Source organism: Trichophyton verrucosum, assembly GCF_000151505.1.
Source record: "Trichophyton verrucosum HKI 0517 chromosome Unknown contig00029_1.f1.exp, whole genome shotgun sequence".
Lineage (NCBI taxonomy): Eukaryota > Fungi > Ascomycota > Eurotiomycetes > Onygenales > Arthrodermataceae > Trichophyton > Trichophyton verrucosum.
Window position 1 is genome coordinate 1 of NW_003315617.1, and position 13,907 is coordinate 13,907.

General features: G+C 34.7%; 3 protein-coding genes across 3 annotated transcripts; 1 reads left to right on the top strand and 2 right to left on the bottom strand.

Annotated features, from left to right (window-relative positions):
- Window positions 1-5,860: 5,860 nt before the first annotated feature.
- On the top strand, window positions 5,861-6,841 carry TRV_00366 (uncharacterized protein; the record flags this gene model as incomplete). Its single annotated transcript, XM_003025380.1, has 1 exon — window positions 5,861-6,841. The coding sequence occupies one exon, from the start codon at window positions 5,861-5,863 to the stop codon at window positions 6,839-6,841; it is 981 nt and encodes a 326-aa protein (XP_003025426.1).
- A 451-nt stretch (window positions 6,842-7,292) lies between these two features.
- TRV_00367 (uncharacterized protein) lies at window positions 7,293-9,212 on the bottom strand (the record flags this gene model as incomplete). Its single annotated transcript, XM_003025381.1, has 4 exons — window positions 7,293-8,091; window positions 8,165-8,339; window positions 8,489-8,599; window positions 8,654-9,212. The coding sequence occupies 4 exons, from the start codon at window positions 9,210-9,212 to the stop codon at window positions 7,293-7,295; spliced, it is 1,644 nt and encodes a 547-aa protein (XP_003025427.1).
- Window positions 9,213-9,598: 386 nt separating this feature from the next.
- Window positions 9,599-11,356, bottom strand: TRV_00368 (uncharacterized protein; the record flags this gene model as incomplete). Its single annotated transcript, XM_003025382.1, has 4 exons — window positions 9,599-10,266; window positions 10,331-10,611; window positions 10,682-10,857; window positions 10,982-11,356. 4 exons carry the CDS (start codon window positions 11,354-11,356, stop codon window positions 9,599-9,601), a joined length of 1,500 nt encoding a protein of 499 aa, XP_003025428.1.
- Between the last annotated feature and the right edge of the window lie 2,551 nt (window positions 11,357-13,907).

Consider the following 13,907-nt stretch of genomic DNA (forward strand, 5'->3'; position numbering starts at 1 on the left):
ATAGTATTAGTACCTCTATAGAATATTTATAAGGTTTAAAAGACTTATATTTAAAAAATTAAATAAAAACTATAACTTATAATATATAGTTCATTATTTATAGTTTATAAACTATAGACTATAGGCTACTAAAAATAAATTATTTCAAATTAAAATTTTAATAATTTAGTAAAATAATTTGGATTATTTTAATTTAATTAGTAGTATTAGTATCTCTATAGAACACCTATAAAACCTAAAAAATTTATATTTAAAAAATTAGGCAAGAACTATAATTTATAGTCTATAGTTTATTATTTATAATCTATAAGCTATAAACCATAGACTACCAAAAATAAATTATTTTAAATTAGAATTTTAATAATTTAATAAGGTAGTTTAAATTATTTTAATTTAATTAGTAGTATTAGTACTCCTATAAGATATCTATAAAATCTAAAAGGTTTATATTTAAAGAATTAAGTAAAGATTATAGTTTATAATTTATAGTTTATTATCTATAATTTATAGACCGCGAGCTATAAGTTACTAAAAATAAATTATTTTAAATTAAAATTTTAAGAATTTAGTAAGGTAGCTCAAATTATTTTAATTTAATTAATAATATTAGTACTTCTATAAAATATCTATAAAGGCTAAAAAGCTTATATTTAAAAAATTGGATAAAGATTATAATTTATAATTCATAATTTATTATTTATAATTTATAAGTTATAGGCTGTAGGCTACTAAAAGTAAATTATTTTAAATTAGAATTTTAATAATCTAGTAAGGTAGCCTAAGTTATTTTAATTTAATTAGTAGTATTAGTATCTATATAGGACGCCTATAAGATTTAAAAGTTTTATATTTAAAAGGTAGACTAGAGCTATAATTTAAAATTTATAATTTATTATTTATAGTCTATAGGCTATAGGCCTTTTAATAAAGATTTTTTTTTTTTTTTTTAGCTAGTTAGTAGCTAAGCTCTAATAGTTATCTTTATAATTTATAGGAAGTTAAAAAATTACTCTCTTTCTTTTGCTATTTAGAAGATAATTTTTAGATTCTAATTTTAGTTATCTAATTTATATTTTTCCTTTAACTAAGTTCTAGTTTCTTTAGTACTAGAGTAGTCTAGAAGAAGGTACTATAGTATTTCCCTAGTATTAAAATATCTAAAGTAGTAGGCTAAATTATTTTCCAGAAGTCTTCTAAGATAAAATCTAAAGTATCTATATTCTATCTTTAGTTAAATTTTTATTAACTAAAGTTTTTTAGGCTAGCTTTCTTTAGAATTTCTCTATCTAGTAAAGTTTTCGAACTATTAGTAGTCTCTTTCTAATTAAAAATTTTTAATTTTTATTAAGCTCTAGTTCTAATTTTTTAGAGCTCTTTCTCTTATTCTTTTTTTTAGATTTACTAAAAAAGTATAATTAGGAATAGAGATAGAATTAAGGTTTACTTCCAGCTTTACTATATAATTTATTTTTTTATTTCTTAAAATATCTTAGTGGACTAGGACTTAGGTTATTTTAATAAAAAAATCTTTTTAAGATAATTTCTCTATAATTTTTTTAATAGAGAAAATATATTTTTTATTACTTATTAAAGCTAATCTTAAAGTCTTTAGATTGTTACTTAATTATCTATAAATATTTAAATCTCTTTCTCTAGAGGTATATAATTAAAGAGTAACTTCTATAAGCTTTTAGAAGTATTTTTAATAATCTTTAAGGCTTTTAAGAAAATTTTATTTATAATAAAGAGTTCTATATTAAAAACTTCTAGCTTACTATTTAGGTTCTAAGCCTAGTATTATAAGGAGTTTAGCTTAAAAATTCTAGCTTTTATAATACTTTTCTCCAATTTAAATTTATTAGAGTAGTATATAAAAAATTCCTAATTTTTTTCAATTTTTTTTAGAAGTTTAGTATACTCTAGTTTTACTATAAGTTTAGAGAATTAAGAAATTCTAAATTTTATTAGATTATTTAGATTATTTATTTATAGATTAAATTAATACCTACTAGAAGCTTCGATTTTTAAGTTATTTAGAAATAGTACTATTAGAGAGGTAATTCTAAAAAGTTAAGATATCTCTTTTTTAGTTTTCTTTTTTTTTAAATAATCTAAATCTAACTATTTATAGAATTTATTCTAGTCTAGATTTATCTTTAAATCCCTTTTTAGAGGAAAGCTTTTAGAGACTCTAGCTCTAATAAAGTAATTAGATTATCGAGATATAATCTTTAAGATATATATTCTATAAATTTTATTAAATCTAATCCTTATAGGGGGGATAAAAACCTCTATTTCTATAGTATAAGTAGAAGAAGTCTTAAAGGCTTCTAGAATTCTTCAAAGGGCCTTATTCTAAAAGATTCTATACTTATTTAAAAGGTTTTTTTAGTCCTTCTATTATATAGAAATATTATAGTCCGCTATAGAGGCTATATATACTATATATAGCTACTTAATTACTTAAAAAAATAAATCTCTCTCTATATTTAAGAATTAAATTATTTGATTTAGAGTTTTTTTAGCTAATTAGAGCCTTATCTCTATATAATTTTTAAAAGTAAGGTTATTATTAAAGTAAATATTCAATTATCTTACTACCTTTTTTAGTTTAATAGGTAGTATCTAATTTTCTAATTTAATGGATATTTTATTCTATTCTTTATCTATTTTTTTAAAAAAATAAATAAGTTTGATCTTATCTATATTTATCTAAATTAGAAGCTCTTCTTATTTTTAGAGGATAATTTTTAAAACTTATTCTGGTTTTTTAATATTCTCCTCCTTCGTTCTAGAGGAGGCTATTAGAGCTATATTATTAGTATAGCTAAAGAGTCTAATATTCTTTAGGTTCTAATAATTTTAAAATAGCTCTTTAATATAAATTATGAAAAGAATAGAAGAAATAGAAAAGCCTTATAAAATTTTTATCTTTATTTCTCTAAATCTTTAGATCTAGTTATTAAAGGCTAGTTAAACCGATCTCTTAGATATAAAAGAAATTATCTAGCTAATTAGTAGTTTTAGAAAATCTAGTCTCTAGTAGATACTTATTAACTAATTTAGAGAAATATAGTTAAATACTTCTTTAATATTAATAAATAGTACTAAAATAGTTAAATTTTATTTTTTTACTAGCTAAATATTATAAATTAGACTTATTATAGTATTTATAGCTAAGAACTACTTTCTTCCTCCTAGTTAATTAAAATATAGTAATTTCTAACTCTTAAAGGTAAGGTATTCTAGTCTAGTAGCTAGGACTTTCTCTAGAACCTTACTTAGATAACTTAGAAGGGAGATAACCCTATAGAATTTAGGAATTATATAGTTTCTATTAGGTTTAGGGAGAATAATTCCTATTACCTATTTTTATTTAAGGGGGTAATAGCCTCTATTAAAAAGAGCTTTATAGAGATTAAAAAGTCTTTCTTCTAGAATAGAGTAAATCTTTTAAATTATTAGAAAGGATATTTTATTTAGTCTAACTACCTTTTTAGAGGAGCTAGTATAAATAATCTATTTAACTTCTAATTTAGTTATACTAGGCTAATTCTACTCTTATTTTTAATAATTCTATAAATTTATATTTATAGATAGAGGTAGTTTTTTAAAAAAAACTTCTATAAATACTTTATATTTCTTACTAAAAGTAATAATTTTAATCTCCTCTCCATCCTTATTATAGATTAATATAGGGACTTTCTCTAGGTATCTCTTTTTAATATAGTTAAAGGCTGTAAAGATTTCTTTTCTTTTAGCCTCTTCTAGAAATTTATTCTAGTAGACTTATTTGATATTTTTAATCTCCTAAAAGTAATAATTTCTAGTTTCCTTAAAGATATTTAAGGGGATTAAGTCTTATTTATATTTAGAGTTATCCCTTTTTATATTCTTCCTAAGCTCTTTTAGTTTTAGTATCTACTAGGGTTTCAAGTATTTAGATATATATTTTTTAGAAATAGTAACCTCTAGTATAGTAGATATTAGATTTTCTAAGTAGTTAGTTTCAATATCTAAGTCTTTTAAGGAGTTCTTTTAGCTAAGGATTAAATTAAATTCTCTTTTTTAGAGATTTAATTCTAGTTTCTTTAAGACTTTACTCTAGTCTACCTTTTCTAGATTATATTAATTAGATAAAAAGGAGTTTTCTACTAGGCTAGTGGAGTCTATTTCTATATTAAAATAGATAACTTTATAGTCTAAACTTAATTCTAGAGAGTCTTTTATCCACTAATTATAAGATCTCTCCAATAGAGAGGAGGATAAATATATAAAATTTATAATAAATAAATTTTCTATAAATTTTAAGTACATAACTCGGTTTTCCTTATTTATTATTTTAAACTAGTATTTATCTAATTAATATATTAGTTTTTCTACCCTAAGAGGGGATAATCTCCTAAAACTTTATTTAGAGTAATATATATTTATATCTTCTAGGAGAATTAAGTTTTTTAAAGGAGTTATTTTTTATAGTTCTTTTTTTATAATTTTATCTTTTATTTCATCTTTTAGAGATAATTCGTTATAAATATTTATTAGTTAAATAATTTTTAATTCTTATTTAAAATTTATTATATTTATAATTAAAAGGTCTAGATTATTTATTATATTTAGTTTTAGATTTATTTAATATTTAGATTTTTTTCTTATAAAAATTACTACTTTAAGCCTAACTTCTCTAATTTAGGGAAGGAAATAGAAGTAGAAAAGGTAAGCTATAGTATATTAATAGTTTATACTTACTTAGGGCTTCTAAAAGAGAATTAGATCGATTTTATTATTAAAGGTTATATCTAAGTAAATATATATTAATATATCTTTTCTAGCTATATTATTTTAGAGAAATTTTTAGTTTTATTTCCACCATTATAGTTTTTCTTATAGAATTTTAACCCTAACTAGAATCTAGAGCTTCTACTTAGTAGAAATACTAGCTTCTTCTTTAGTTTCTACTTTAGTTAGTATTTTAGATAAATAAGGTTTTTTAAAGAAGGGGTGATTTTAACTATCTACTAAGTATTTATTTCTATAGTTTATATATTTTATAGTAATATATTTATATTATTTTCTTAGAGTATAGTAAATTAAATAATTATAAATTTTAATTTTATAATTTTCTATATAAATTTAATAATTAGGCTTAATAACTTTATATTTTATAGAGCTATAGCTATATTTTTAGTAGAAATAATATTAAATTTTAGTTTTAAAAATTTTCTATTTAGCTTTATATTCTTTTAACCTATAATATTTATCTACAATTAAAAGAAGCTTAAAAGATATTTTCTTTTTTAAATAAAGGAGAGCTAAGTTTTTAGGCTTATTATCTAGTTTTTTCTTTCTAAATAACTAAACTAGTTCCTTAGTTAAGAGCTCTTTTAAATCTAGATTAAAAATTTAAATCTCTTTTTTTAGAAGTTTAAGGCCCCCTTTTCCTTTAAAGGAGTCTAGAGAGATTCTATAAACTACTAGATAAGACTATTTTTTATTTTTTTAAAGTATAATTTTTCTCCTAAATTTAAGAGATAATATTTAATTATTTTTTTTTCTAAATCTATTAAGTTTATAGAAGAAATAAAGTTAAGAAGTTAGATATAGTAATTAGAGTAATATTATCCCTCTTAAAGGTTTTTCTAATTAATATAAGGATAGAGTTAGTAATTCTCTTTTTTTAAAAAAAATTATATTAATAATATTTCTTATTTTATATCCCACGACCTGCCTCCTGGCACTCCTCATGTACCTTTATCGGACTCGGAAGGGCTGTGTATTGGTCCCTACGCAAATCTTAGATGGTGGTTTAATGAGCGCGCAAGTCTTGACATAGACCGCGGCCCCCGTGAGTAGGAAGCCCATGGAAAAAAAAAATTGTTTGCTGATTCTCACAATTATAGATAACGATCCGTGCCTTGTCCTTCAAGCTCCAGCTGAAAAAGAATTGGCCTGGATTCGGACATATGGAAAGCCTCGTTTTATCTTTCAACGTGCCTACAGGGAAACATTAGGTTACAAAAAACAAGACCCAGAGGAACATTCCAATTCACTATTGGAATATCTCCAGCTTGCACCGTACCTTGCTCCTACATGCCCGAAGCTCAACCTTCCTATTCTCCGCCATCCCGATCTTCAGCCCAGCAACATCTTCATCTCTGAAGATTTTAAGATCACGGGTCTTATCGACTGGCAGCACTCTTTGGTTCTTCCCATGTTTCTTGCTGCTGGTATACCGCGATCATTTCAGAATTATGGTGATGAACAGTCCATGTACTTCATTCCACCGCAACTCCCCGAAGATCTTGGTACCATGGATGCAGATGAGCATGCTATAGCATGCGAGCAGTTCGGCCGCCGTCATGTGCACTTTTTTTATCTGGGGTTCACGCAGAAACTGAATGAGCCTCATTCAGAGGCCCTTGAACAGGAATTTAGTCTCCTAAGACGCCGGATATTTGACAATGCAGGCAGTCCGTGGGAAGGCCTCAACACCCCATTGCAAGTGGATATCGCACAGGTATCGCAGAATTGGTCAAAGATTGCTGCTGTCCGTTCAGATAGAAGCCTTCCTGCATGTCCTGTTGTAATTAGCGAGCAGGATGTGCAGAAGAGGGCAGCACTGGATGATTCACTGCGGGATGTGGACACTGAACTGGAACAGATCAATGGGTTCCTTGGTGTTGGGTCTGATGGATGGACATCAAATGAATTGTTTAAACAAGCGAAAGAGAGAGCACGATCGATCAAGGTGGAGGGGCTTGCTGCAGTCAATGATGACCCATGGCTGAGGCAGATGACCGAGCAGCATTGGCCCTTTGATGATTACAACGAAGACGAGTAAACGATTCAAGTAGATCGAACGGTTAATATAAATCAAAGTGAGGGTATTTCTATTGCTGAAAAGGTATCTTATAGTTTTTTCTTCTATTGTGTACTGTTTGTTTACAGGCGCCATGGACCCGCAAAATACTACTAAAAGCCGCAGCCTTTAAAAGCGCTCTATGGGTAAAAGCCAACGGAGAAGAAACGAGGGATATATATGGGAACTAGACAAAGCAAGTACGCAGAAAATCTTAGAATCAGTTGGTTTGGGGTTGGGGTAGTATTTAGATCTCCAGACTATAGTCTGCAACAAAATAGTCGTGTGAATTAATTCCTAGTTTTATAGAGAATTCTAGATAGTAAACTATATAATATATTTTTATAAATTATAGTTTAAAAGTATAAATTAATAATAATTTACTATACGCTAATTATTAATTAAATTTGTATTTAATTATGTATATACAAAACTATTTCTGCTTTTCAAGTGTAATCTGTAACGCCGGGATTTCAACATCCAGAGCTTTCCCATTGGTGTCCACCTCGAATATAAGCTGATCAAGCGACGCTCCTCCGTACTTCAAACTATCAACGCTCAGCCAAGTCACACAGGTAGGAGTCCCATAATCAGCGAACTCATTCTTGTCCTGGAAGACTGCTCTGAAGGCTTGTCTCGATATAGGGGTTCGCTTGGAGATAAGATGTGCTGGATAAAGCCGCATGCTCAATGCATCAACCTCCTCAACACCATTTAAGGCGGCCAATGTCGCCCGGAAGTCAGTGCCGTTGCTGATCCATGTATCAATAACTAGACCTGGCGAGCTATCCGCAGAAACAGTGATGGACGAGTTTGCTATATGTGAAGAGTAGAGTCCTCCAAAATTTGTGCTGGCTTGGATGGCCGCAATCTTGGTCAAGGCTGGCAACAAGTTGTCCCCGATAACACCAGTATGGGGATTGAGATCTGGGCTCGTGTTACTATCTGTAGCTAGGATAGTAAATCCAACGTTGAAGTCAGGAACAAGGCCAATATATGAGCTATACAAGCCGACGGTGCTAAGAGTCGTATACACGTCTATTATCGGTGTGTCGGGATAGTCTCCCGCACTATATATAACCCATGGATATCCTACTGAGTTTGCAGGGTTTGAAGTGTGGGCAACGGGTTTCAGCCAGCGGTTGGTTTGGGCGCGCGAGAGGAGGGTTGCCGCCAGAATAGATTTTCCAGCAACGGCGAGATCGGTAACAGTGGAGAGCATTGAAATTGCACTGCAAATCGAGATTTATTAAGGTATTAATAGCTAGTCATTCTCTGGATGGGGTGGGGGGTGGGGGGACTTACGCTGTCTCTGCTCCACCTTGCATCCATCCGTGACTGTTCGTATCCGCTGGGAGCACCCTTGGCGACGGGTCTTCAGTTAAGAGTAAACTTGTCTTTCCTAGTTTGAGAGGCTCAAGAATGCGTTGATTAAGTACAGACGCAAACGGCTTTCCAGCAATGGACTCCACGATATATCCTAAAATTCGAAATGCGTCGTTGGAATAGATAGGTGTAGTTCCCGAGAGGACTACGGGAGGTTGTTGAACAATATACTCGAAGAATTCTGTTCGGGTGAATATATCAAATAAAGACCACTCAGCTCAAGACGTGGAGTGGTTAACTCACCAGTTCTGTTGCATGAGGATTTCGAAATACAGGGAGGAGTATCAGGGGCCGGAAAAGGTGGTAGATCGGCGAAAGGGAATGCAGATTGTTTGCTCAAATCGGGCATCGAAGCTACAAAATTAGTCGTGATAATTCAAATAGTTGCTTCGCTGGGCTAAAACGTACAACCCCTGGAAATTCCGGCCATATGGCTTGCGAGCTGGCCAACCGTAATAGTCTCCCAGTCAACGTAGCTCACTGGATTTTTTTTTCCATTGCGGTAGCTCACAGCATCAGCTAGTTCAGGGATGTACTCTGTTACAGGGGTATTCCAGATGCGGTCTCCTGCTTCGATCAGAATAGTCCAAACGGTGAAAATCTCAGTCAAACCGCCGATGCGATAGATAGTATCTTTCCCCACAGGGTGAAATTTCAAGGGTGGCGCCGTGTAGTGGTAATCAAAGAAATAGGGCTGGTCGCTTGCGTTGCCTTCGTTAACGGAGAACAATGATAAACTGAAAGAAGTAGTGTTAGGAAAGATCTCTCCATGATCCCCGTTCCCTTCGAGAACTAGTTTATCGAACGCCTTCGTAAGATTCTTGAGAGCGGAGGTTAGGACTTCAGAGCCCGTATCCAAGGTGAACTCAGGGAATGCTGGCCCTAGAAGCGGGCATGGTGTGAACGAGAGGCCGGAGGAACTGCAGATTAAAATGCAAAGAAATAGGGTAAAAGGGCGAATCATCATGGTGGGTATTGGGTATTTAGACTGGCAATTATCATTTATTTATGCCGTTAAATTTCTTACTTATTCGCTCAATATATACACACAAGGTCGGGTCGGAGTTATAGAGCTCACTAAAACGATGTATATAACTAAGTTTAAAGTTAGCACTGGCACGCTAGGCTTCGGCTCGGCGTTAACTAGTTAACTGAACGTTCACAGCTGCGCTTCAGCCTCAAAATGACCGGGAAAAGCAACGGCGATCTGATCCATACAAAAAAGTATATAAAACGAGATTTTCATACCTCAAGAGACAGACGGGTTTGTTCTCCCCCACCCTAAAGTTCGTCCTTAGACTCTGTGCTCTATCGAACAGACAAGTCTTGAGGATGGGGTAATGATAGAGAATATCACACCCAATTATTCAGCATTTGATCTATAGTGTAAGCGAAATCATCCTCCTCTATCGAAGGATAGCCATTCGCCATAGTAGCAAATAGGTCAGAAGGCGAAAAATCGTGCATAACTCCCGAGGCATCAGCTGCTAACGGCTGATTTTCTAAACTGGGGGTGCCCTCTATTGTTCGCAGTTCTCCCGAGGCAGCATTGTTAATGATACCAGAGGAGCCTGTTTTCTCGAGTCTTGTATCCAGCCAAACTTGAAGTCGAGCAACACGATCGACATAATCTGTGAAAACGTCCTTATCTCCATTGAAATCGACCATATCCGTGGATAGTTCCGATACCCGCATTTTTAACTTTGTCAGAGTATTTGAGAGAGATTCCTTGTGTCGGCGGAAAACTGCCGGTTCAGCTGTAGGGGCGGTGCCTGCTAGCCTACAGGCGACAATCAAAGCAAATCCAATCTGAACCCATTCAGTGTTATTGAAGCTGGTTTCTGCCCGAGGTGGCAGCGATAGATAAAGTTCAAGTATAGATCGTGCCGCCAAGCCACCCGCGTATAACATATCATCCGATAGCGTAGTCGGTCTAGATCCAGATTGCTGTCTACGTTTGTCAAGTAGGCTCAACTGGTAGAGAGAAAGCTCAGCGGTGTGGAACTGCATAGTAGTAAGTGCTATAGAGAAGATGGGAAAGATTAGCCCGGGGAATGGCATGTCCTCGTGGTAGGGATTACCTACTTGTCTCGTCTGCTGAAGTAAACCCTGACCGGACAAGGAATGCCTCTAACTCAGATTTCAAGCTTGAGACATATAGCTCCATCGCCGACCCAGAGTTATTCAGCTCCATCCCGTGCTGAAAGGTTATACGATTAATTTTTTCCACAATATGCTGGAGCTGAACGATGTAGAGGATGGATTTATCATACGGGTACTCAGCCGCATCGTAAATAGATTTGCAGCAGTCTTCGAGGTAAGCAGTATATGGAAAGGTGAGCTGTTTTTGCAAAAGTCCGGAGATTCTATGACCAGGTGAGCTCGATTTCTCCTTTCATTCCATCCTGGGCTCTGGGTAAAGTGGGCCGAACTTACGTCGAGGATAGATAGTAGCAACCTGCGACAGCCCTCTGCTCATCACGGCCGAATGACGGTCTAGTAAAAGTATCATCGTCCGGGTCATAATTTGATGTGAATCGGATCCCTGATTTCCATACTTTCGTCTGCGGCGGTCTATCCAACCGCAGCTCGATAATGAGGCCAATAGCTAACTGGAGAAATTGGGTATAACGATACGGCCGCGTGTGATAATGGCACCTAGCAGTAACTGTTGGTATTTTTTTCACTTGAATTTGCACATTTTTCGAGCGGCAGTAGTTACCAAGCTAGGTAAACCAGCAATCCTTGCAGCAGATCGAAGGAAACTTCTCCGTTGATGATCATCCGCGAGGCAATAGCTGACCTGACTTCCTCTCCCAATTTCCGTTGTAGTGGCATGCTTGAGTAAGATGCCGCCGAGATGATAGAGAGGAAGAGGAACGGCCTGTCCCGGCGAAGTTGCTCTGCCATTGTGTGCTGGGGAACCACAACGAATGGGAAATGCTCGATCATTCTCACTTTAAACGTGGAGAGGAAGCATTCAGCATCTTCTATGGTTAGAAACCCGCGATCAACCACATCTTTGCTGATAATATCATCATCATCATCAGCTGAGAGACCAGCCGCGGCAGTATTGGCGGGTGGTACCAGTAGCGCATGACGAGCGCCCATGAGCTCATTCACCTTTGACTCGAGAGCATTGATTCTCCTTAACAAATAGGTAACTGTTAGCTCTGGTTACTCCCCGAAAGTAATAGAAGAAGCTTGTACTAACAGATCTTTCTGAAACCCATTGAAGCGTCGACGTGTCTCGCGGTTTACGCACTCTTTACCCAGGCGGGAGCATCTTATGAGGCTGGATAAGCGATGAAATACATCCGTATCTTCCGCACTGCTTCAGACTCACCGATTACATGGCCTATTGTCGGAATCCCGCACACAGCGTACCTTGGAATTGGCGCAGTTTTGGCAAGTCTTAGATAGCGGCATCTTCAAGAATGAACAGACTCAAAGCAGCGGAAGCATCCCAAAAAGGCTATATATACGTATATATAAACGTAAGAGTCAAGAGAGAGGATATATTAATCTAGAGTATTGTAAAATATATACATATAAAATAGGTAAATAAATAAAGAATTAAATAAGAAAAGATATATATATAGTAGATTATAATTAGTTAATAAATTAAATAAATTAATAATTAAAATTAAAATTTATTATATTTTATATTATATAAAAAAATAATAATTTTTATAATAAAAAAAGAAGTATATAATATATTAATATCCTAATATAACAAATTAACAATATATATAACTATAATAAATATTGTCTTCTATTTTCTAGATTCTGTTTCTCTATCTTGATTATTAAAATACAATAGAGTTCTTTATATAAATTTAAAAACGCATTAGAGTATTGATTATTTAGTATAGAAAAAAAGAGCAAATAAACCCATATAATTGCTAGCTTCTCCTCTATCTAGTTTAGCTACAATGAATAGTAATATAGACGTGCTTAGGTATACGTACTGACACAATACATTACTTGGTCTTCTGTTTAGGGTCGAGGCTATAGCCTATAGATGACTCGGGGATAATAGGAGTCTCTATGTCACCCGCGTTGATAGCGGACAAACCTCTAATTTCCTATTAGTTAAATGAAGTTGGGTTACCGAAAAATTGAACTAACCTGGAAGTGAAGCCTTGCCTAACCACCTGCTTGGCTTCTTCGAGGGAGTCAAACCCCGTTAGTTAGGCCGAGAAGTTCAATCCCAGGGCCTGCGGCCAAGGCGAGGCTAAAGGGGTTCTGAGGTATCTCTGCCTGCTGTGGGCGGTTCTGTCTAGGCGTGGAGGCGGATGGAGCCTGAGTTGAAGGGGGAGCAGCCGCCGCTTTAGGGCGAGAGGACAAATGGCATTGAGGGTGTGTAGACTGCCATATTGACGTCAAGGTTGATCGCGAGAGCCATGACTGCGGAATTTGGAGGAGTAAATGGGTGGCATCCTTGGCACCAAGGTATCTAGATCTTCTATGCTAGTCAGTTGTTATTCTCTTAGAAGGTAGATATAGATATAAAGAAGTCTAGGTATTTACCTGCTGTAGCGTCCGGGGGTGGAGTTGGCGAGAGAATGCATTCCTTGCTCCCTTCTCCGCCTATATCGATTCTGGACGTAACGGTATCCATATAGATATCTTCATTGTAGTGATCTACCCATCGCGAATCGGCGCTTCCGGCAGGAACGGCACCACGTCCTGACTCGCCGCCGCTGTGGCCATGCTTCAATTGATGGGAATTCTCCCTGTAGCTCCTCGACCCGTCCCGTAGGCTTGACAGTATTGATGGACATATAAGCGAAAGGGGTTGACGGAGCATAGGTAGACAGGAAACTATAATGCCGGTGTTGAGTTCGATGGTAGTCCATAGTGCGAGCGGTGCTATGCTCCCTATAATGCTCAGCTATTAGCAAAATTTGGCCAGCGAGGGGGAGGGGGTGTATGGTGTAGCTGACACAAGGGGTCCCTATTGTCAGATTTCCCTATTATATATGTTATTCGAACAATGCTAACGACACAGACACTATATCCTCGACATTAGTAAAAAATGATTGACCCCACGAGGATAACACAGGGCTGGCAACTTACAATCCTCCAAGGGAAAAGATGGATATCACAGCAAGCTTGTCCCTCGTTCTCATTGGGAGATCGATAGTCTGCTTTATCGGGAGGAAGTAGATCAAGAAGTCGGTAGCGACATTGAGACCCGAGTAGACGACTCTCCATTGCGCATTCTCAATACACTTGTGTGGAATGGAGCGGTCCCAATATGCGTTGATCGGCTTGCATTGCCATATGGATGGACAAGTGAATCCGATTGTCATTAACACCGTCAGTCCCATGAGGAAATAGCATGACCAACGGAACCAGTTCTGGACATAAAATATTCGAAGAAATAAGAGGAGGAAGGCGATCTTGATCAGGCCGAGGGCAGGCTTGTATAGAACCTGTAGGATGTACAGACACTGCGATCCAGGACGGCAACGTTAGCATTGTTTTTTCCTGCATGGGTTCATTCGCAATACAGGGCGAGTAGTGAGTGATATAATTACTTTCAACGCGATTATCCTGTCTTGCGGCGAGCAGTCCCGTGTGTGTGCGCCTAGTCCGTGGAAGACTCCTGTACACTGTTATGAGCATGCATGTATGTAGTTATGCCATGTGGATA